The 26,228-nt window shown below is 34.7% G+C and overlaps 1 protein-coding gene across 5 annotated transcripts in view; it reads right to left on the minus strand.

The window, feature by feature from the left end:
- EPHA5 (EPH receptor A5) overlaps positions 1–26,228 on the minus strand; it is a 321,883-nt gene that overhangs the window by 56,313 nt on the left and 239,342 nt on the right. For 3 of the 5 annotated variants that reach the window (XM_032632596.1, XM_032632592.1, XM_032632595.1), the window contains exon 8: positions 24,615–24,720. In XM_032632596.1, the coding sequence (XP_032488487.1) occupies positions 24,615–24,720 (106 nt within the window). The remainder of the gene's footprint in view (positions 1–24,614; positions 24,721–26,228) is intronic. The other 2 variants (XM_032632597.1, XM_032632593.1) reach the window with 1 other exon arrangement.

Consider the following 26,228-nt stretch of genomic DNA (forward strand, 5'->3'; position numbering starts at 1 on the left):
AAAGCCTAAAACATTTACTATCTGGCACTTTAAAGAAAGTTTGCCCTCCTCTTTTTTTAGACTATTAGTTTTGTGAGATGAGGATGATTCCTTGACCTTTTTTTTCCATCACAGTTTAAACATAATTAATGACACATAAGTAGTTTCACTGTAATTGGTATTGCCTAATGGCACAATTATCTCAATTTACTGATAGCTATTAATATGGAAAGTTTGCATAGATGTGTTAATTTTGAATAGCACAGTTCCAACTCAGTAAATAATAAATAAATGATAATAGATTGTTGACAAATGTATACAACTGTTTTTCAGCAGTTAAGAAAAGATGATGTCATTTCCTAATAAAGTACAAACATCCTTCTAGTTGAGTGTGCACAGCTTATAAACGTATGTAGAATTGTGCATAGGAAAGCAAGAACTGCACTGTGATTGGCCATTACCTATAAGGATTTGCTTAATGCTTGATCAGTGTTCTAAGACTCAAAAAATACACTAATGATTCCAAAAATAATAACATTTTATTCAGTCCTTTTTATTTGAAAAAATATAATAAGGCTTTTGTCCTACAAATTAGTACATATACACGCACATACACACATACATACAATTCACTATAACACCAAATCTACAAATTTTAGTCCTGAAGAATTTAACTCACCTTATCTATCATTAGATTTCAAATTTATAGTTTTTAAAAAGTTTAGTCAAAAAATCTGAAATCTTATAAAATCAAACACTCCTACTTTTTCTGAGTCATTGCTTTAGATTTGGTACTGATGCTTTCTTTGACTTGTTTTAAGATGGCATAAATAAATACCCTGGGTAACTTAGTTAACTTCTTTGTGTTTCAGTTGACAGCCATAAAATAGGGATAATAATGGATTCTATCTCATAGGTTTTGTGAAAATAAAGTGAGAGAATATATGTATTCACTTAGATCAGTGTCTGGCACTGATGTGCCTGGAAGAAAAGCGGTAGCTATTATTCTTAGTAATACCATAATCAAAGTGATAGAATAGATTCTCATTATTTCAGAGAAATTTATTTTTTCATGATCCATATAATATTACCATACTAAGTATTTCCATTTATAACATAACTAAATATCTAATTACCTTCAGACCAATTCATATAAATACAGATGGCCAATGTAAGTTAAAAAAATCATTTCCACAAAATACATTTTCTTGGGGTTTAGTGATCAGAGCATACTGTTCATTAATATGTCATTGAGAAAATTAAAACTGAAGCTCCTTTTCTGTGAATGTCTGAAGTGGAATAGTAATCCCCCAAATTACTCTTTTTAAATTAACTCCAAGGATGCTGTCACAATAACACTTAGACACCAGATGGTATAAAGAACATGTTCTTTCCTTAATCAATAAATACTCAAAGTACAGGTTGAAAATGCTTACAAGTCTCAGAGATAATTTAGAAATAGAAACCAAAATGTGCTAGAAATAGCAGCCAACCTAATTTATGTGAGCTATGGTTCAACAAAGTCCATCTGCATTCCCATAAGATTTTAGCACCTGGAAGCCTGTAAGTGACTGCATGCAGCTATAACAAGATTGTTATTATCAAAGTTTAAATTAGGTTAGCCCTTCTGGGCTTAATATCAAAACTGTAGACCTTTGTTTTAAGAGATATTTTGATTTGTCCTTCCGAAGATTAAAATGTGATAACGGAATCTTCCGAGATCCAAAGAAGATTCAAATGAAATTACTTTAGCCAGGTCTTACACAGAATTGATCAATATATGTACCAAGTGTGTCAATGTAAGTAAGATAACCTCCCTTCTACCCAAGAAAGGTGATTATAACTCTAGGGGAGAAATTCTCAAAGATACTAGATCAGAGAAGTAAGACTACAGGCTGTGGATAAATGATGACTTAAATTCTTAAACAGAGATCATACAAGTGGATAAGAAAAACACTAAGATCCCAAAAGATAAATGAGAGGAGCAGAAAGAGTAATTCTGAAAAAGAAGTATTTTAATTAAATAGAAAGTATTTTTAGTTTACTGGTTAAAAAAAAGAAGAAAATGAAAAGGCTGCATAATTTACCCATTTTAAATAAAACAATGACAACAACAAAATTGGTGGTACTTAGTGCTGGAGAAAAGACTGTAGTTTGTGCCCTCAAAGGTCACAGTGAAAAGTACCACTGGTACTTTAGAAAACAATCCTCCAAAACTTATTAAGAGTGATAAAAATGTCCTTACCTTTTGACACCACTGGGTAGCAAAACAGTTAAGATCATGGTAGTCAAATTAAGAGCAGTCCTGGATGTATCTACTACTAAATGCATAGCTTTTGGTAAACTTGTTATTGATGTAAATGAGATAAATAGTAGAAACTATATTACATAGGATTGCTTTGAAGAATGAGTTTGATTATAAATGTAAAGCTTTCTGCACTGTCCTGGGCTCACATTCTGCACTGAAAAAGTTTTGTTTTTTTTTTTCCTGAAGATGTTGGGGTAGGAGGTTATTAATTAATTAATTAATTTTTGCTGTGTTGGGTCTTCGTTTCTGTGTGAAGGCTTTCTCTAGTTGCAGCGAGTGGGGGCCACTCTTCATCGTGGTGTGCGGGCCTCTCACTATCGCGGCCTCTCTTGTTGTGGAGCACAGGCTCCAGACACGCAGGCTCAGTAGTTGTGGCTCACGGGCCTAGTTGCTCCATGGCATGTGGGATCTTCCCAGACCAGGGCTCGAACCTGTGTCCCCTGCATTAGCAGGCAGACTCTCAACCACTGTGCCACCAGGGAAGCCCCCTAAAAAGTTTTTTGTAACTGGTATTATTTTTTTTTTTTTTATTTATTTATTTATTTATTTATTTATTTTTTGCGGTACGCGGGCCTCTCACTGTTGTGGCCTCTCCCGTTGCGGAGCACAGGCTCCGGACGCGCAGGCTCAGGGGCCATGGCTCACGGGCCCAGCCGCTCCGCGGCATGTGGGATCTTCCCAGACCAGGGCACGAACCCGTGTCCCCTGCATTGGCAGGCGGACTCTCAACCACTGCGCCACCAGGGAAGCCCTGTAACTGGTATTATTATAATAGCATGGACTTATGGCAAAAAGTGAGGTGTAGATAATATGCACGAGGCTGGCTACAGATTTTAAAGGAACCAATGACCAACAAATATTTTGCAGTAAATAAAATCTATTTGTGGAGTCTATGATGCAACGAAATTAATATGGTATAATATTAAATTTTTTAAACTTTAGGTAAAAATTAGTGTGCAGAGAAACAAAATGAATGCAAAAAGTATATAAAATCTTTAAGAGCTACTGTGTTGGAGTGTTTCATGAATTTGCATTTTTATGAGACAATTTTAATTTCCCTGATTTCAAAATTTTTTGTGGTTATTTCACTTTGTAATTTTAAGAAAAACAAAAAATTCAAATAATTCCAATTATGTTGCTGATCACAATATACTGTCATTTACACTGTATCAGTTTTAACATGCTAAAAATAATTTAAACATGTAACAAATATTTACAACAAAAGAAGCTTAGGTTATTGTTCAGTGGTAATTAGCATTGACAGTGTTGTTTTATACATTTGTTAAAATATCTCATAATGCGATACCTTTTGCATCTGTGTCTTTATTCTTATTCTTCTTAGATTTATTACTGATTTCCTGATGAAGCTAGGCTAAAACTGAAAATATCTTTTGCAAAAACTAGGAAGGAGATATGCCTCAGTCCCCATACTTCTGACAAAAAGGCACAAAATTATTCCACCCTCCAAGAGGAGGTAATGTAAAATGGCTGGAAAGAGGTTTGTTTTCATTTTTGTTTTTGTTTTCGTGTGTTTTTGAGTAACTCTGAGGGGAATCCCCATCTACAAGACATGCATAAATTTATATGTGCAATCCAATCACTATTCCCAAGTCGTAGTCTAGGCAAATTGGAATAGGATATAGTTATACACAGTAGTTTTAAAATCTTTTCCAGTTGTCTATTTCCTTCCTATAAAGAGCTTCTTACCCTTCACCAATGATTATAGCTGTCTCCCTATTACCCTCTAGGACCACTTATCAAAAACTGTCATATCTGAGCACTAGTCCCTGGTAGGTGAGTTTTGAAATATCAATGGATCTTAGTCTTACCTAATCAAGTTCCAATCCTGGCATACTCATATCTTGATGTGAAATAATAAGAAATATATATATATATTGGTCTCTGCTCCCAGCTCCTGACACAGAACTCCTAAAATCCTTGTTAAATAGGGGTACTATGAGAATCTTTTGTTCTAGCTTACAGTTCCTGACGTGGAGCTCCTAAAATGCTTGTAATTTCCTAAGTTACAGAAGAACTAGGAGCATCTCTTGTTCAATATTTGGTCTTTGACTCTGGATCCTGACACAAATCTCCAAAATCTCTTGCAATTTCCTGTGTGATAGGAGTGTCTTTTGTTCTAATTAGGTGACCCTTGGTGGGTTGGTTGCCAGAAAGTCCAAGTCATGATTAGAAACTTGGAATTTTCAGCCTTACCTCTCATTCTCCAGAGAGGGGAGAAGGGCTGGAAATGGAGTTAATGATTCGTTATGCCTACATGATGAAGCCTCCATAAAAATCCCTAAAATACATCCATGTACTGGAAGGGTGGCACACCTCAACTCCATAGGATACAAGCTCCTGTACTTGGGACCCATATAGACCTGGTCCTCCATCTGTCTGTCTATCTGTATCCTTTATCAAATCTTTTATTATGTAATCAACTGGTAGTTGTAAGTAGGTGTTTCCCAGAGTTCTGTGAGCTGTTTTAGCAAATAATCAAATCCAAGGAGGGGGATCATGGGAACCTTTGATCTGTAGCCAAGTCAAAGAGAAGCTGTGGGTAACCTGGGGACCTATTAGTTGTGACTTGCATCTGAAGTAAGGGACAGTCTGGGACTGAGCCCTTAACCTATAGGGTCTGTGCTAACTCTATTTAGTGTCAGACCGAATTACAGGACACCCACGTGATTTCACAGGGAATTGCTTTGTGTGGAAAATATAACCCCAGACATCTAGTATCAGAAGTCTTGTGATTGTCGTAGCAGTGTGAAAGTAAAGGAGAAACACACAACAGGACTTTGCCTTTCTAACACACTTGCTTTCCCCTTTTGTTACCTGTTTCAAGCCTGAATAGTCCTATTATAATATTCATCCTAAAAGTAAGAATCCTGGGACTCGGAGACAGGGAACCGCTTTCGCAAGGTGGCACTCATAACAAGTTGTGGAGGTAAGATGTGGGCACCAGTTACTGCACTGTAGTGTACTGGAAGCACAATTTCTTCTTCCATGTCTTCCAGTTCCTTTCATTTCTACCTCTCCCCCATGCTCAGCTCCCCCTTCCCTCTGTTGAAAATTTAAATACATTTGCATGGGGAACCCTGTTATGAACACTTCTTTCTTCCTTCACTAATAGCTAGTTACCAGCTTTAAAAAGTCTGATAAATTTATTAACAATAAATTACATACAACTAAATTGCCTTTATCTGAGTCTAGCCCTTATTGTAGCAAAATATACCACATTTTGTTTTAAAGTATTAAAACGTGTGTGCTGTAAAAATACTCAATGATCCAAATTCTACTACATTATTCAAATGCATGTATAAAATAGAGATTAGATCATATAAGTGACTGAGGTAAACTAAATAAATCATACATATTCACAGATTTCTAAAATAAAAACTAACCCCCAAATTCTACAAATCTAAGTGTTCTATGTGCAGTCATCCTTTTTTCTTAAGGACAAAGTCACAAAAATACACAAACAAACAAATTCACTTCAACTTACTCTGAAGACAACTATTAAGATCTAGGAATATCAAACTACATGAAAGTGATACTGACCAGGACCCCGTGGGGCTCCTGGGCACAAAAGCCTTTCTGTGTTCCCCATTTCTTCATTATATGAAACAGGCTTTATTCAGCCTCCATGGCCTTCCCTGAGTTCCAATGGGCAGGTTCAGATATTGATAGATGCTAATTAGGGAAGGGGAGGGTATGCGGAGACAAGTGAGGAACAGTCAAGAAACAGTAGTGCAGCCTTGGAGCAAAGTCCTGGTTCCCCCTCAAGGGATATATATAACAATACCTTTGAGCTGTTTTGCAGATACTGAAGCCCCCGCCAGGTGGGAGAAGTTAACTGTATGCTGCCCACAGGCATGTAGCTCCCAGACCAGTTGGAACCTGAAGGATGATGATGCTAGCTCCCACAGCTCCCACTTACCTCACCACCAACCAATCAAAAGAATGTCCACCAGCTGACCACACCCTCTTGGAACCATTAGGTAGTAGTAAAACTCCTCACTACCCACTCCAGGTCAGGACACACAGTTTTGAGGGCATTAGCCTGCTGTGGCCCCTTTTGCCTGGCAAAGCAATAAAGCTATTCTTTTCTACTTCACCCAAAACTCTTTCTCTGAGTTTTAATTCTGTGTTGGGGTACAGAGGCCAGATTTGGCTTCAAAAGCAGAAAGAAAACTTGTGGCAAGTTATCTTAGACTACTCTTCAGTTGGTTTATTTCCCAAGCTATACTTTAATGATGATTCACCGTACTTCTTTTAATCATTCTAATGGACCAGAGAGATCATTATAAAACAAGCTCTTCTTTCATGAATGCCACAGGTAAAAGGACTGATACAACTAGCAAACGTTATTGAACATGTTAGATTCAGTTTACTTATGCCAGTATATATTTGGGAACGCAAAATTAATTTCACCAAATACTAACCACCTTTTATAAGCGTTTTTGCTACAGTAAACACAATCATTCTCATTATCTGCAAACATTTACTAAGAATTGATGTGCTATGTTTTAAGAATAAGAAATTATATATAAAAAATGCTTTCTACTCACATTATATAATGATTCTAAACCTGGCTACAGACTAGAGTCAACTGGGGAGTTTTGGAAAAAGAACAAAAAAACCCACAATGCCCAGGTCTCAGCCCAGAACAATAAAATTAGAACACCTTGCCTGTGGGACACAAGCATTATTATTTTTCAAAAGCTGTTAGTTGATTTTGTCCATGTTGACAACAACTGATCCTATAGGTACTCAATAAACACTTGTATTGAATGATGTGTCTTATAATAGTCTTAGGGGAGTTTACTTAATGAATACAAAGGAAAAGGTTTGTAGTTAGCATATTCATGGTCTGCATGTTAATAAAAACTTCTAAAGTGCCAGAAGGTGCTTTAAAACAATTTGTTCTCTTGGTAAGTACTTTAAATAATTCTCCTGCAATTTGTTTACAGTGTTAATTTACATTATCTACAAAGGAAGATTGGTTTGTTAAGTAACTGTAAATTTCATCCTATCCTCTATCTTTTTAAATCACAATTTTTTCCCCCATATAACATTTAACTTTACAGGTTTCTTTCAGTTGCAAGTTCTATGATTAATGACAGATTTTTGTACTTCTATATTTTAATACTAGCTACTTGGATTCTTTAGGAGTCATAATATCTCAAATAAAATAACAAAACAGTAAAACTATTCTTTATTCAGTGTCCTCATTTTGCCCTTCTGAGCTACTAGACCACAGACTTAAAGTTATGTGAAAGCAAAGCTCAGTTTTCTCGAGGCTTTTCTGCCTCATGGAGCTCAATATCAAAAAAACGAACAATCCAGTTAAAAAATGGGTGGAAGACCTAAATAGACATTTCACCAAGGAAGACATACAGATGGCCAAGAGGCACATGAAAAGATGCTCAACATCACTAATTATTAGAAAAATGCAAATCAAAACTAAAATGAGGTATCAGCTCATGCTGGTCAGAATGGCCATTATCAAAAAATCTACAAACAATAAGTGCTGGAGAGGGTGTGGTGAAAAGGGAACCCTCCTGCCCTGTTGGTGGGAATGTAAATTGATACAACCACTCCGGGAAACAGAATGAAGGTTCCTTAAAAAACTAAAAATAGAGCTACCATATGACCCAGCCATCCCACTACTGGGCATATACCCTGAGAAAACCAGAATTCAAAAAGAGTCATGTACCAAACTGTTCATTGCAGCACTATTTACAATAGCCAGGACATGGAACCCACCTAAACGTCCATCGACAGATGAATGGATAAAGAAGATGTGGCACATATATACAATGGAATATTAGCCATAAAAAGAAATGAAATTGAGTTATTTGTAGTGAGGTGGATGGACCTAGATTTTGTCATACAGAGTGAAGTAAGTCAGAAAGAGAAAAACAAATATCACATGCTAATGCATATATATGGAATCTACAAAAAAAAAATTGGTACTAATGATCCTAGTTGCAGGGCAGGAATAAAGCGGTAGACATAGGAAATGGACTTGAGGACATGGGGTGGGAGGGCGAAGCTGGGCCGAAGTGAGAGTAGTATCGACATATATACACTACCAAATGTAAAATAGTTGGCTGGTGGGAAGCAGCAGCATAGCACAGGGAGATCAGCTCGGTGCTTTGCAGTGACCTGGAGTGGTGGGATAGAGAGGATGGGAGGGAGGCTCAAGAGGGAGGGAATATGGGGACACATGTATGCATATGGCTGATTTGCTTTGCTGTGCACCAGAAACTAACACAGTATTGTGAAGTAATTATACTCCAATAAAGATCTATTAAAAAAAAAAGCCTTGCACTACTATTTACTGAAATGTATAAAGTGAGAGTATGAATATACAAATGGGCAATGATCAGACCAAATAGAAAAATAGAACTCTGACTCCAAGTCTGCAGCAACCAGTCCAGGAAGGCAAACTACAGCCTCTGTAGTAATTGTCTCAAATGGTCAGAACTTTATCAATAAATGCCAGTTTCCCTAATTTTTGTCTGTACTTCCAACTTAGGACCAACTAGGGGAAGCCTAATCAATCACATAGGATGCCCCACTTCTGGTTAGCTCACCTCCAACTACCCCAGGCCAATAACCTCCAATCAGGGCATACCTGAAGCCTTCCTTTTTTTCATTATAAAGCTTTTACATTCCTCTGCCTGCCTTTGGGTCTCTGCCAAATTCAGGTGATGGTGGCTGATTCCCTTGCTATAGCAAGCTCTTAATAAATAGCCTTTGCTTGCTTTAATTTGGATGTCTTTTTGTTTATTTCCACAGAAGAGATCACCTTTACTAGTTCAATAAAGGGAAATTACATAGATTCATTTTTGCAGTCAACCACTATCTTTGTTCTGTTCTGGCACAATAATAGTGTTAATATACAAAATACTGAATTATGTGTTTCTCCTGCAGTAATGACACCTCCACCGAGCAAACATCAGTTTCCTCCATTTCTAGAAGCCGAAAGTGACTACAAGCTCCTTCCTCTGAACTTCTTCCCAGTCATTTCACAACTGAATCAGTCTATCTGCAATACTTCTTCAAGAGGAGCATACGACTAACTTGATTGTGCTTATCTATTGTTATCTATTTTAGGTTTTAACTTATTTTGAGAGGAGTACAAAGGAAAAAGCAGGAGAAAATAAAGTTGCAAAAAAAGTGATGCTAATTTTGCCAGCTTAAAAAAAAATAGAATATTTACACACAGTTCTGATAGTAACATTTGTTTCACACATTCCTTTGTCTTAATGAAAGTGTAATATTAATTAAAAATATGAGTGGGTCAAAAAAAGGGAAGAGATTATTCAAAGAAATAAGCCAAGTATTTAAGTTCTGATTTATTTAGCTCCCTCCATTGTGGCTGTTAAATATTTTTCCAAAGTTGAATCACATCTATCAGCATTAAACTTATAAGGTAGAGAAACCAGGACTAATGTTTTAATTTAATTACATAACTCACAAAAAATTAAAGTAACTGGGGAAGTACACTGAAATTATTAAAACAGAAGGAATGTGTATATTTTGTGATAAGCAAATTATGAGAATTGAATTAATTATGAGAATGATTTAAAAGAAAGCTAAAGGTTCATTTTCATATCAAACTATTCAAATTCCATGTAAATACATTTTGTTTTCTATTAGTATTGGTCAGGAGTACCAAAATCATATATTATGGCAGTTGTGTTTAAAATTAAATACAAGGGTGATAAATGTTAACTATTTTAATACATTATGTACATATTCAATATATAACATAACAGTGGTTAATTATGGTTAAAATTGCTTTATATGCATGCAATGGTGTATACATGTATATGTGTGTGTATATATACACGCAAAAGTACTTATGTCAAATATTTATAATTGTGACCATATGTGATTTCCCAATGTGAATTTGCCAGAACAAACATTGAAAAATATGGTTAAATTATAATACTTAAACTAATATGATCCTGGCATTAGCTAGAAGAATAGCTTTGATAGCCCAGAGGCAGTATAGATAAAAGAATTCCTACATAGACACTTATTTAGTATATGCTACATGTAGAGACCTATAACAGTATCAGGAGAGGTGATAAACAGTGCTGATACTTATGTAAGTCTATAGAAAATATCAGTTTAGAGCTCCAACCCCATAAAATTAACATTTTTTGTATACCATGTAAAATAAATATTATTGAAAAGCAAAAATATCTTGCTACTTCTAATGATATATTTTCACTATATGAAAAGCTAAGATTCCACTAGCATAAATGGGTAAAGAGCATGTACACCTAATTTACAAAATAGGTAATAAAATAGCTAATGACTATATACTCATTGCAAATATATTAATGATCCTATTAAATCTCAAAAATATAAAGAAATTCAAGTAAAAACACAGAACTATTTATTTCCTATTAAATTAGCAGAGATTGACTAGTTTGTGAACCACCAGGCAATTTCATTCACTGTTGGGGGGAATAGTAATTGGTACTATGATTTAGGAGGGCCATTTGTCAATATGTATCAACAGCCTTTAAAATATTCATATTCATTGACCCTTACTTTGAATTATACAAATGTGTTGTAAGAACATTAGAGATAAAAAATAACAACCCCCTTCCCCTAAACCAACACAATAAAAGAAAACAAATGAACAAAACAAAAGGAAAAGCATATGGGAAATGTTAGATATCAAAGAAGCAATAAATTTTTGCTTTAAAATATTTCCAATTACGGAGGAAATTTTTGCATTATAATGTTAATCAAAGAAAAACAGAAAACAAAACTATATTAGTTGAACTCAAATATATATATAAAATATTTTAAATATATATGGCAAAATATTAATATTGATTACCTCTGGTAGATATTTATGACTAATTTTTTTTCTACATTTTGTCTTGAATGTTCTACATAATTTTTATCATAAAATTTAAATATGCATACATAAATGAAATAGCAGCTAGTAAGAAATTAGGACAATAACTGTAACCGTGCCAACTATGTAATATTCAATGCAAAAAATCAACTGAAATGTATAAGAAAGGCAGACAGCAAGAGGTCTTGATAAACTCAAAAAATCAGGATGTTCATCTAAGGAAATGGCCATTAATCTAATCTCTGGAGATATTTTAGGATATAGCTAAAATAGTTCAGCAAGTTGAATATTTGAGGTCTAAGGAGACAAAATGCAATGTGTGGAAAGATAGACGCAGGATTGATAGTGAGTTTCACTTTAGGACATATTGTACTGAGATGACCCCCAGTAGACTTCCAAGCTAGGTTATTTAAGAGTCCTTTTAGAGCGAGGGAGGTTTCAAAGTGTTGGAGATGCAAGAGCAGGATCCAGTCACCCTGGCTTTGGGGAAATGATAAGAACCAATAGGCCAAACTGCACTGGCTCCAACCAGATATTTGAGATGTACAGAAGGACTTCCTATTTCCATTTCCTGCATGAAGATTTAGAAGCCTCAGGGCTTGGGTAGAAAGATACTGGGTGGTAAAATAGACATCAACTTGGAATTCAAAATAGCTATTTCCCTTTTGGGGCTGGTGAGCGACAGTACTCACTAGCACAGGTTTGGAATGATTAATTACAAATCTTTAGGACTCCAGGAAAGGCCCAGTTTGTCCTATCCCTTTACATTCCAAATGACTAGAGAAGAGGTGAATTTAGAAGAGCATCATAAGTACATTTGAAACAGCTAGAATAACAGGAGGTCAGAGAGAGTCAGATATCAACATCAAAATAAATCAAGAGGTCCTTATGTATTAGAAAACATACGAAGTCATGCTAATATAGAATTCTGATTCATCATATTTGTCTCATGAAACTGTGTATATAAACAATGCTCAATATCACTTATCATGTAAATATTGAATTCATGCTGATTTGATGATAACAGATTTTACATCATCTTTGGCATGATGAGATAGAAGTTAGTCATTTGGGTAGCTAAATTTCATCTTAAAGCTTTTTGAGGAGGATTGGACCTATAGATTGACATTTTCCTGATAATTTTACTTGTAGCAAATAAAGAAAATCAGAATAATTCTACAAATTTAGTATCTACTGATTAAATACTTATGCTGAACTTAGTATCCTTAAAATGTAGCACTGTGTTGCTGGCACATATGGAGATCTCACAAACAACTTCATCAGTGAGGATTGGTGGTAAATTCCAGTATATCTAGGAAAAATTAATATTAACATAGAAAATATTTCACTTAATCTTATATTCTTACATTTTTTTTTTTTTTTTTTTGGTACATGGGCCTCTCACTGTTGTGGCCTCTCCCGTTGCAGAGCACAGGCTCTGGACGCGCAGGCTCAGTGGCCATGGCTCACGGGCCCAGCTGCTCCACGGCATGTGGGATCTTCCATGACCGGGGCACAAACCCGTGTCCCCTGCATCGGCAGGCGGACTCTCAACCACTGCGCCACCAGGGAAGCCTGGTAGAGTTTTTTTTAAATGTTGGCAAATGTGTACATCATCAATGAATAGAATCAGTTCAAACCAATGTCTATTAAATTTGCTTCAGGAAAATCAAATGAAATAGGCATAGGAATGTGAAAGCAGCACTAGGATTTCTCAATATCAGAAGCATGGAGGGCTCTTGGAGGTGGAGAAGCAGTGTTTGTGAGATACATGAGAATATTTGAATCCTATGGAATATTCTGTCTGGAGGGACCCTGAAGAGGAGTTATGCCATTGGTCTAAGAAGGGCCTAAGAAAACCTAAGAAACAAAGAAGCTTTCCTCTACTAATCACCACAAAGAGGTCTCAACTTGCCAACTTGATGATATTTTGCTACTCAGGATGAAAGTGGTAGCGTGGAGAGGAAGCAAAAACAAAAACAAAAGCACCTACAATAAGCCCCCAAGCATCTGTCTTGCCTTTCAATTGACCCTGAATCAAGAGAACTCATGACCGTCAAGGAGATAAGCAAACCAGTGCCAGACCACAAGAACAGGATGATAAGTCTTTATAAATAACAATTAAAAACATATAATTAAACATAAAATAATAATTAAAACTCACTAACATCATTACCAGCAATACTGATGGTTCAAGAGAGTGGATAATGCCTGTAGACTATTGACAGCAAATGTGTGCCAAAGATCTGATACAGAAAAGTATGTCATTTTTCTGTGAGATTAGAAAGTCAGGGCAGTAAGAAAGAAGAAAGAAGCAATGGGTGAGAGATAGTAAAAGAATTTGGTAAGCAAGATAATTGGGATATAGTATGTTTTGTAGCACTATAGCTATCACAGCCATCAGACATATCTCAAGTCAATACTTCCACATGGTATAATAAAGAGTTCAGCTGTTTGAGTCCGAGTTGCTAATCCATTAGAGACATTTATTTCTTTCCAGGTTCACGCAAGTTTAAAAAAAAGAGCACAGGTCTTGAAAAATGTGGCTTTTACCTGGCGTTTAAAATCATTTGGAACATTTTATTGTTCATTTGCTTCATTTCTCAGCAATAATTACATTCCTAGACATGCCTCAGGAAATTGACTGATTTTTTGTTGAATAGATGGTCCACCTTTTGGCATAGGGCAGTGCTATTGATTTTCTCTGTAGAGCTGGCTATCAGGCTCCTATGAAAGCCTGTGCTATTGTGGGCTCTGAGAGACATGGTAAGGTTCCCAGAAACTAGCAGAGTTTCCTGCCAGAGCCCAGCGTCTACTGGAATGCCAGCATGCTCTCTCTTTCAGGTGGGGATCACATTCTAAAAGAAATGGAGCTTCAGGCAAATGGAGCTTCAAATAAAAAGTGTATTCAGCTCTTGTGGTTAGGCTTTTGACCTGTCCTGTGTTTCACAGTACTTAAAATCTGAAAGTCTCCAGATTCTTTGCTAAAATAATTTTCTTCTTTGCAAAACAATGACATTAACTTGCTTCCAGTACCATAAATAGAGTTTTTGCTTCCAAATGTTTGCCTCAATATAACTTCCTGAGAGTTGCAGTGATGTTTACATGTTTGATCTGTGAGAAGTCGCAGGTGGGATGTTCAATAATGTTGAGCAATTGAGCCAGTAACCCTCTTGGGTTCAGTTTCCTAGGACGATTTATTTCCCACAGTGGGCAATTAGTTGTTGCTATGCCCCTAGTCTTTCTGGCACTACTCTGCCCTGATCCCCATTTGTATGTTATTAATAAATTATCATCTGCTCTCTAATTATCTTTGATTCAGATTCTGAAGAAAAATGCACGTAATCATGAGAAAATAGAAGGGATAACTCTCAGATATTAAATCAATACACATGCCTGGATTTATTACAGTTTTATAAAATCACATCTATTGCTAATCATTAAACCACTGAGATTTGTTTTTAATGATCTCTTTTCTAAAATCAGCGATTGCATGTGTGATTACAAATATTTATCTATCATTATTTTAAAATAAAATAGTATTTGATTAAAATATTTTTATGTAATACTTATCCTTATCAAAACTTATCAAGTCTGAAAGTACATAATCCTAGTTGTTAAAGGTGCCAAATATATCAACTATCCATGCTGACCATAACTTGAAACGATTGAGAGGGAAATACAGTTACGTTAATGTACATTATCATTTATAAAAGTGAATACTGATTGATATCACCACGTGCATCACCACACTGGCATTAGGATGCCCAGATGTCAAATAAATAATATAAGCTAGTGAAGATTTCTTATCTCCTATACAATACTTTTTTGATATCATTGCATTTATTTTGCTGATGGCACAAAAAGTTCCATTTTTCAGGAAGAAAGCACATTTACAGGTTAGGTATTTTATTGTGCTTATGTCAGAGTTACTAACATTTTTCATTTTCCAAACTATCAACATTAATGGGAAAAATGAGACAAAGCACTTCAAATAGAGATTGATGCTCAATTTATCTTTAATTCAATAATTTATGAGGTATTCATTCAATTAGGTTATGTGGGAGAGCCAAAGAAGTCTTTATCCTCTATATATTTACTGGAGGGCAGAAAAGAAAACATATTTACTATAATTTGTGGTTGAAAGTGTTATATTCCATAAGAAATACTGGTATATTGTTCTGAGACTTAAGTGGAAGGGGAGAATACTTCAGCTAAAGGAACTGAGTATGTTTTTATGATAGAACAGTTGATGTGGGTTTTGACATGTGGGTGAGGTTTAAATATTGAGAGATGAAATAGAGGATATGAAAAAAGAAACCACGTGAGATCTTCTTTCTTCATTCTTAGTTCATGTGCGTTGTCTGAGACTGACCCTACCTCAGGTTCAGGCATGAACTGTAACTGTACTGCCATGCAGTATACGTTCCCCATACTCTTCTTAGTTAAGGTCTCAGTGCTACTGATTGGTTTACTCTGTGGGGCTGTGTATTAGGTTCCTGTCAGGTCATGTGCCACCTGTGAGAGTGAAGGGTCAAAAGCTCTAAAGTAGGGGCTGGATTCAAGATGATGACAATTTCTGCTTCTGCTTCAACAATTGTCTGGTCTCCTGCTACTTTATGGACCACTCCTTCTCAGTCTCCTTTGGCTGGATCTTCCTCCTTCACTCTATCTCTCAATACATATCAGAGCCCCAGGGCTCTACCCAAATAGCTTCATTTTGATCAGTGCCTTTAAACACCATATTTGTGCCAGAGCATTCTTGAATCATGTGTCTCCAATTGCATAGCAGAGAATATTTTACCATTTGGATCTATTAAGTGCCTGTACTTTGGATTTTTAAATAATCTCTGGAATTTTTCATCTATATGATCTACAATTATCTTTTGGATAAAACCACTTTGAATTTGCCTTCTGTCATATGCAACCAAAGGAATCCAGGTCAAAAACACATAGTGATAATGCTGGAAAGCTAGTTCGAAGCATGTTTTCAATAGTCTCCAACTCCAGCTTCACTCTTCCAGTCATCCAGTCATTGGACATTTATTGAGAAACTACACTAGAATCTGTGTTCAACATGAATCATATCTATCAGGGGAGACACATATAAAATGATGAGCTAAAATCATTTCAATTGGGAAAAACAATTTTTGAGGGAAAAAAAGTGATATTAACTAGCTTTCACAAAATCAGGAATGGTCATGGGGTTGGTGACATTTGATATGTGTGATTCTAGAATCAATATGATTTACCAGGTATAATTGCCAAGTGTAGAATAGAGGGAAAAGTCACTATAACCTAATATATTCCTTAATTTACTTCAGTGTTAAGGTATTGTTGACTTAGAAATTAAAGAGTTATTTTATTCATAGCAGTTTGGAAGGTTCTTAAATGTTAATACTATTATCTTTAGTAGTAAATATTCAGTGGCTTTACATATAAGAGATCAGAATTTCACCAAAATCATATAGTTGAATAATATAAGTCATGGGGAAGTTATATAGTGAAGAGCAAATGCCTTAAAGTTAGAGCTGTGCTCAAGACCCAGGCCCTCACTAACTGACTATATAATATAATCTATGTTCTAGACAGTGTTCTAAGGGGCAGGAACCCACAGATTAAAATCCCTATCATTTTAGAGCTTATAATCTAGTATGGGAGACAGACAAAAAGTCAACAGAAGAAATATATATATTGGATGGGCCAAAAAGTGCCTTTGGTTTTTAAGCAAAAATAAAAGACACATTTATCACTTTCTCCAAGAACTTTATTGAACACTGTATTCAGCCTTTTGTTCCACTACCTTCTGCCATTTTTCAGGCAACTTCATAATTCCATCTTCCCAAAACTTTTTATCTTTTTGAGCAAAGAACTGTTCCAGGTGCCTTTTAGAGTCTTCTAGAGAATTAAATTTTTTTCTATTAAGAGAATTTTGTAAAGACTGAAATAAGTGGAAATCAGAAGGTGTAATGTCTGGTGAATATGGCAGATGAATCAGAACTTCCCAGCCAAGCTGTAACAGTTTTTGCCTGGTCATCAAGGAAATATGCGGTCTTGCCTTATCCTGATGGAAGATTATGCATTTTCTGTTGACTAATTCTGGACACTTTTCGTCGAGTTCCACTTTCAGTTGGTCTAATTGGGAGCAGTACTTGTTGGAATTAATTGTTTGGTTTTCTGGAAGGAGCTCATAATAGAGGACTCCCTTCCAATGTCATCATATACACAGCATCACCTTCTTTGGATGAAGACCAGCCTTGGTCTCTGGTGTGGTTGGTGGTGGTTCATTTCACTTGCCCCATGATCTCGTCCCTCCATTCCACACTGCTGTACAGTATCCACTTTTCATCGCCTGTCACTATTTGTTTTAAAAACAGAATGTTTTCATTACATTTCAGTAGAGAATCACATGTGGAAATGTGGTCAAGAAGGTCTTTTTCGCTTAACCTATGTGGAACACAAACATCAAAGCAATTCGTATAACCAAGATGGTGCAAATGATTTTCAATGCTTGACTTGGATAGTTTGAGTATATTGGCTATCTCCCTCATGGTATAACATTGATTGTTCCCAATGACTGTTTAGATGTGATCACTATTAACTTTAACTTGTCTAGCCGACAGTGGAGCATCGTCCAGCGAGAAATCTCCAGAACAAAACTTTGCAAACCACTTTTGACACATTCGATCAGTCACAGCACCTTCTCCATACACTGCACAAATCATTTTGTGCATTTCAGTTGCATTTTTACCTTTCTTGAAGTAATAAAGCATAATATGCCAAAAATGTTGCTTTTTTCTTCCATCTTCAATATTAAAATGGCTACACAAAAATTCACCAATTTTGATGTCTTTTTTTTAAATGCATGCTGATCTGACAGCTGTAACATACAATCTAACAAAATTGTTTTGAATGAACTTAAAGACAGCTAAGTGTTACTAGAGCCATCTTATGGGAAAAAAAACGAACGAAACTTTTGGCCCACCGAATATATTATAATATATATAAGATATACATATTATAATGGCAATGAGTATTATAAGAGACAAGCCAGGGTAAGGGATACCTGATGTGCAGAGGAAGGAATAATGGGTCAGCATTTTAGTCAGCTCAATTGAGAGAATTAGATTGAGCAAAGAAAGAAGGAGGAAACCATGTTGTTTTCTGGGTCAAAAGAGTTTTAGACAGGATGAAGAGCCAATGCAAAAGCCTTACAGCTGGACTATTTTTACAAGATTCAAGAAACATCAAGAAGATAACTTTTATGAAGTATAAATTGGATATAGAGCTGATACTGAGACATAGCGTTGTAAAATACTACATGTAAAGTCCTTGGAACAGTGCCTAGTAGTAGGTAGTATGTAATTCATGCTAAACAATATTAAACTTATTATCATCAATATTATTATTGTGTTACTTCTGTTAGGCAAAGATGCTTCTCCGATGGTTTTAGAATGCTAAATAGCCTTTAAAAATCATTCACTTTGGAAGCTATTATTCTTTGATATCAAATGTGGGCAGAGCTCTGGCATTTGTCTGAATTAAATAATTACATTCAAGATGCCTGTACAATTATTTTATTTGGCTCCAAATGAGTTTGAAGAAAAGTTTCTAAGTCCAGCATATTTTACTATCAAGCTATTGTTTTCCCTAACATAAGAACTGTGGCAGGCATTTAATAAGAAGTCAAATATTTCTTGAATTAATGAATCATACCATCATTTTGGTCCGAAGGAAAAAAGTTATCATGAAGGAAATGATTCCAACTTAAACTCTTTTATTTAACCCCAGCTGTTGTAATTCTGTTTATGAAATTCTGTCCATTTATCAGACTACTAATTTAACTTGGAAACACTTTGAAAAAAGGATGTTGCCTTTTTATTTTAAATGCCTGGGACTTTTCTTGGTGTTTTATGTGCAATAAATGCTCAATATATGTTTGTAATGGATAATTGGGAAGAGTGTGTCATTTACAACATGTTAGACTTTAAGAGACTTGAAAAAATTACAAAAGGCTAAATTTTAATATTATTTTTAAGTAACAAAAAACCCCAAAAGCAGTGTTTTCATAAATCTATTTTTTCCCCTAAATTTCTGACATGGTCTGAGTAACATAAATTTGTACTTAGCCTCCAAGTACAGTATTAACTGATTTCTGAAGAATTTTTTCCTCAGGAAATGATTTGACATTTCAAATCGATTGAGTTTCAATTGTTTAATGAAAGACAAAGGGAAACAGGATTTAGCATGTCTAACCACAGTATTTGAACATGATCAGAACAAGCAAGGGAAGATTTTTTGCCTAGAAAATAGTTAATCCTTTTTATAGGCATTAAACCACTCCTTAGACTAAATTTATCATATCAGGAACATCACAGAAATAAAGTCACATATTAATAGCCTTAGAATCATATCCAAGACTAAGCATCTTGAAGGATTCCTTCTGCCCCTTCAGGAGCTATAAGTTTTTTTGGGTTTGTTTTCCAATTTTATTTTTGTTTTTTTTTTTTTTTTGCGGTACGCGGGCCTCTCACTGTTGTGGCTTCTCCAGTTGCGGAGCACAGGCTCTGGACGCGCAGGCTTAGCGGCCATGGCTCACGGGACCAGCCGCTCCGCGGCATGTGGGATCTTCCCCGACGGGGGCACGAACCCGTGTCCCCTGCATCGGCAGGCGGACTCCCAACCACTGCGCCACCAGGGAAGCCCTGTTTTCCAATTTTAAAATTGGCAAACAGCTTTACCTTTTTTGTGTTTATATGAAAGATAAGTACACATAAGTGTGGGCATGCATGTGTGTAACATGTGTGTATCTTTAACCTCTCAGTGTACATGTGGAATTAATTGAAATAAAAAAGCAAAGCTCTGAAATTTTCTTAAGATTTAATTAAGTTCATAAGTAATAAAAGAGACAAAGTATTAAAATATATTCTTTTATCCCAGGGTGTCTATATTGAGCAAGTTTCAAAGAAATAGTTTCTGTACACTGAAAGATGTTTTCCTATACAACTAACTAAATCCTGTTAATTTAAGCTTTATATCAGACTAAGAAAGTGTCCAGTAGTCAATTTTCAGAATGAGGTCTCAAGTTTAAGATAGGGACACAGAAAAAAAGTCAATCTAATAGTATCAATGATTGTCTTCAAAGGAAAGAAAAAGAGAAGGTCAAAGTAGACGACTTTCTCAAACATGTAACTAAAAGAGTGTGGAGATGACATCATTGGTTGAAAGACTGATTAAACAATTTATATCTATAAAATCGTATATATAAGAGACAACCTCACAAAATTAGGTTATAATAAGAAAGTTATCAATGTGCAGTGTCATTACTGATAAAAAATTAAAAAACAATTACAAAAAAACAAAAAACAATTACAACATGCTGTGCATATTAGGAGGTTTAATTTATATTCAGCCCAGGGTAATTAGCTCATAGTTTGCTGAGAACAAGTCAATTATTTTGTAGTCCCATGAAAACACCATTTACAAGTAATAGAAAAGAAAGTAAAAAGGATAGTCTGAAACCTGCAGAAAATGCTCTACGGAATATTTAGCACCTTTAAACAAGATGGTCACATGATTTCTAAAACTGATAGAATCCTAAGGTGTTACAATTCTTTGTCATTTTTTAAGTAGAACTTTCTCCCTTCAGGATCGATACTTGTCTATTTTATTTTAACTGTATCTAGGTAAGAAGACTCCAAGAGGTTTCTGCATAATCAATTTTAGCCTAAAAAGATTAGAAAGTCTCTATATTTAATTTATTTTTCATTTTCAATGTATTTTAGAATAAAAAAGTTTATTGCTTTCTTTGAAATAGATTATCTCATAGTATTCAATATGTTATATTCCTGATATTTTTCCTTTGGTCTGAATAAAAATTCAAATTGCCAGTGAATACGAACTTTCAATACATAGCTGCTTCTGAGCCCAAATGATGATATAAATTGTCAATGAATATTACATACAGAGGACAGTAATATATTTGCAATATATCAGAATTAAGTTTATATCACCACTGAGTTAAATTATTTGTAATTAAAAGACATTTTACGTAAAAGCAAATATCTGGTTTATAATATATTCAAGAGGTTAAAAGGTGATATAAGAGAGTAAGTTCAAAGTGAGAGTGGAGTCTAAGTGTTATTATGTTTTTGTGTGTTTATCAATCATATTTTAGCACAGTGAAGAGGGAGAAATATATATAATTCAGTGTCCTTAGAACATTCCTAGAAAAGCCATTTTTTCAATAATTTGCTATTGTTTAAAGATAACTCCCAAATTTGTGTTAGGCTTTGTCCACATCTCTTCATTCAGTTTTTCTTTTATTTGACAAAACTTTACTTAGTTAATCAGTATACTCTATGTACTAAGAGATAGGTTCAATTTTCTTAGTCCCAACAAAAATTGCGAAGTTCATTGCCTTGAATGAGATAGGAAAAGCCTTTCTAGAATCATATCATTTAGCTTTTGAATAAGTATGTTTATATAATACAAACATAAAATAACCTGTTTATGAAAAGTAAAATAAAATGGCCAAATATATTTCTTTTTTTTCTTTTGATTGCCAGTTAACTTTATTTATTTATTGGGAATATACATATCAAGTATATAAAATGGAGTTTAACAAGCAATTACAAAGGAAATACTTTGTACAACTACCACCCAAATCAATAACCCCTAAAACCCCAAATATGCACACCCCATTTACAACTTCACCGTCATCTTTGTCTGTAGGCAGCATCTAGTTGGGTTTTGCCTTTTTATTTAAACTGACAGTCTCTTTTTAATTGGTATATTTAGATTATTCACATTTAATGTGATTATTGATTGGATTAAAATCTACCACTTTGCCAGCTCTTTTCTATTTGGTCCAAACTTTTCTTTGTTTGGCCAAATATATTTCTATCATAAGACAAATGCCCTTGAAATTCAAGAATGTGCATTCAACAAAATGAAGTAAAAGTTTGGTGCAGAGAATTTGCTGGTAAAAAAATTATAAATCTCAAATTGATTTTTAGTAAAGTGTATTTTCCTTTAAATTGCAAATTCCTAGTCTCAGCATCACAGTCTGTGTAATTAAGAAAAAAATTAAAGTGAATAAGCAATGCACAATTTGTAAGGTATTGCTATTTTTAAAAAGTAATATACTTCCGTAAGACAGTAAATCCAAAATTATCTTACCATGTCTTGGGTTTAGTTATGCTGAAAATTAAGCTTTGCCTTTTTGGTATAGATGTCATTTTTATTTAACTGAGAAATATACTAAACATTTCTATATACTAAAATTTAGTTATTCTTCTATGGTATTTTCAGATAGATAGGAATTCATGTGTGTGTGTGTGTGTGTGTGTGTGTGTGTGTGTGTGTGTATGTGTGTGCTAAAGCTATACTCTCCTTCAGCTACCAAATAGGAGGTAGATTTAACCTTCTCTCACTTTGTCTAATGCTGCAGATGTAACGAAGTGAATTGCTTTTAAGCCAATTTTGTATGCATTAGGGAAAAAATGGGGGGGGCAGGGGCTGATTCATATATAGGTAAGCGAGAATCCTTAGCTGAATGTCATCAGTAAATTCACATTAACAACACTTAGCTTAAACAGATAAAGTGTGCTAAGTCTACAATAAAATACTTCCTATACTTTATTTGTTCTTTAATAAACCTTCAAACACAAATTTATTGGCCTTTAGACATCTGCTCTTTCCTCCATTTTTATTCAGTAGACTCAACAAATAATATCTTCTTATGATCCCCATGCTCCTAAATATAACTAACGCTTCCGGATTTATTGGAAAGGAAGAGGCCAACCATTTCTCAGAAGTAAATCATGATATTACAAACCAGCTTTGCAAATGTATCATAGTTACCCACCTTTCTGGGGTAGAAAAGACACATTATCTCGTGGTAGTTTTCTTAGTAGTTACAATTCACTCAATTCAATTATCTTACTTGATCGAAACCTGAGCAAAGTTTTTATGACAAGACTGGTGGAATTAGCTTATCTTCCAGAAAGCAGAGACAATGGTAGAGCATTCTCCCAAAGTGACTTCAGAGGGAACAGATCAGTGGGGCACGAGCTAGCCAGCCTCTGACTGGGGAGGGCTGGCTGTCCTCAACAGAACACAAACTGCTTCCCAGTTTGTGGGAAGAATTTAGAATTTAGCAATTCTAAAAATGTGTCACTGCTATTCTAACATTAAAAGTAAGCAATGATTTCTTAGGAAAACTTTCAACACTCAAATGAACAAGAACTAGAAGAAAGGGAATTTTCAGAAAAGAGAAAGGATGTTCAAAGGAAGTAACAGTGTTTTATTAAAATAAAATGTCACTACTGTAATTTAAGGATGTAGTCATAAATCTTTTCAGAATACAATATGCAGTATATTGAAAATGTCTAATTCTATATATTTATGAGTTGAATAGGTGCTGAAGAGTCAAAAGTAAATGAGTAAAACAGTACAAAATCAATATGAATATTGATTTCATGACTTTTTTTGGACCTTATAGTATATTTTTGTGTATTTGTGCAGGTTTAAATATCTTCATGAAGATTTTCATGAGATTTTCTATAATAGTCTAACACCAAAACATTTTCAAATGGACAGCTCTCATTATGGAATATCCCTTCTAACAGTGGCCTGAATGAAAAATGAAAATACATTTGTTGTAGGAATAGAACACACTTATGCTCTTATTTGTTTATTTTTTTAGGAAGGTTTATTATGCTCAGCTCAATGTCAGGAGATATCTTCTACATAAGCTCTTGCTGGGGCTCTACCTCTTTTATTTTTGTTCAAAATGAAAAATGTAGATAGGTAATACATATTAATGTATCTATTGATATAACATTCAATAAAATTCACTTTAAATCAGTATACACTATGATTGATGTATTTAGGTTGAAATCATTCAGAAGCTGAAAATAAATGCAACCATAAAAAAAGGGTGGTTATTTGTCAAAATGCTTGTTTACAGGTGTGTCTGCTTTGTATCCATCACCCTGTTAGGTAGAACTCTGGCTAACTAGAATTATTAGTTTTATTCTTCTAAAATATCAGACACAGACACAGGCCTTCCCAAACACTAAAATTGAAGCTTTTGAGAGGATACGTCAATACTTTTGAGAGGAAAAATAAAATTCATGTTAAAATAAACTATATCAGAAAAAGATATGGTTATATTAACGACATAATAAATAATAACAAGTTAATACTATTCTTGTGTAGAGAGTATACCTGGAAAAGAGGAATTGTGCGCTTAAAAGTTAGCACTAACATGGACAAGGTAAGGCTTGAGAAATACATCCTACATACAGGTTATCTACCGATATATTGCTCGCCTCATTTGTTTCAGGATGTGCTTAATAGCCAAATGGTCAGATCAAGGTAAGGAAGAGATCAGCTGCAAAAGTTCAGAAGCACAGCTTCCTGTCTTACCTTCCACTGAGGAGGAAGCCAATAACCACTGCCAACAAAATGACTCCCACTGTCACAGACACAGCAATTATAGGAATCTGGCTTTGATCGCTGGATGCTGCAACTGCTGATAGGAGACAGAGAAAATGTAGCCTGTAGTTACAGGGATCATATGCATTCAAATAAGAACTGCTTAATAGTCAGTAATTAATGCAAGGTTTAAGCAATTCACCCACACTTGGCTGAGATTTCCCCTTATATCTCTTCTCAATGGTGTGTAATTGAAAAGACATCTTTAGGAGAAAATATTTATTCTCCAAATGGAAATTTGAAAGAACCACTAAGTCACTGATTATTTCCTTATCATAAAAAAGAATGTCATTGTTTGTATAGTGTTAATTTAGCAATCTTAGGTTTGCAAGACAAAATGGAACTTTGTTTTTGATTTCAAACACCTCCTAAATAGGAGGTGCTAAGTATATGAGATTTGACATTTTTAGAGTTTGCATGTGGCTGTTCTCTAGTAAAAAAGAGTGTCTCATTATATTAGATAGGACTTTCTCTTATAGATATAGGTTGAAATGTCCAAAATGATGTGGCTATGACCTCGTATGATATCACTATTTTGAATATAATTTTAAAAACTATAATTTCAAGCAGAATATAATCACTAAATATACTTTATTAGTAGGAGCTTTTTCAAAAATATCAAGGCATACATTTAGAACTTTGTATCTACAGTAAGATTAGTTTACATGATCTTTTTTAAATATATGAATTTAGATGAAATATTTTATATTTTAATAACACAATTACTATCATAAGAGGAATATGGACATAAGTAGATAGTTGTACCTAAAAAAGCAAGGGACTTTTTCTTTTGTGCTGATAGCTAAGTTGATTAAAATAAGAAACTTATAGAACAAAATAAATTTTATTAATGTTCTCAAGAAACCCTCAATAGGATAACTTAGCATGCTTATTGTTTAATGACATTATCATTTTGATAAATTCAGAGTGGCATGATAACAAATTTTAAGTCACCAAAACTAATAACAACTATACATCCCATGTTTTGTTTTTCACAGTCTCTTACATGATCTTGGCCCTATCAATAGTTTTGGGACATTTAAATGCTACCCTTTCTAGTCTTGTCACCTCATCATTGATTCTTTCAATGAAAATTGACTGACTCTCTGACAACCTTCTTACACTGATCTACATTTTCAGCCCTTTCAGATCAGTCTTCAAGAGCAACTATCGGCAACTAGTGGTTCATGTATGAGGAAAACTACTACTTATAATAGAAATCTATACTCTTCCCCTCCCTCTTCTTGGATAATAATAGTTGCAATTCAAGGTCCCTTTACCCTGCTTTTTTCTAGCCTCTGATGCTGAGGTCTGTGGTAGAGAATTTATTCCTGGTGAACAGTCTAAATGTAATAGGGCAAAGCTACCCCACTATCACTAGCAGTAGCCTTCCCCAAGATTTGCTTTATTAATTTCTAAATTCAAATTACTTATTTTCTCAGTCAACTTTCTTTTTGGCTGGTGGCACTGTTTCTAGAGAAAAACATGCAAATTTGGTCCAAATAAGTTCAATGTTATTTCATTTGTGCTCCAAAGCTTTTGATT

This window comes from Phocoena sinus, chromosome 5, assembly GCF_008692025.1.
Source record: "Phocoena sinus isolate mPhoSin1 chromosome 5, mPhoSin1.pri, whole genome shotgun sequence".
NCBI lineage: Eukaryota > Metazoa > Chordata > Mammalia > Artiodactyla > Phocoenidae > Phocoena > Phocoena sinus.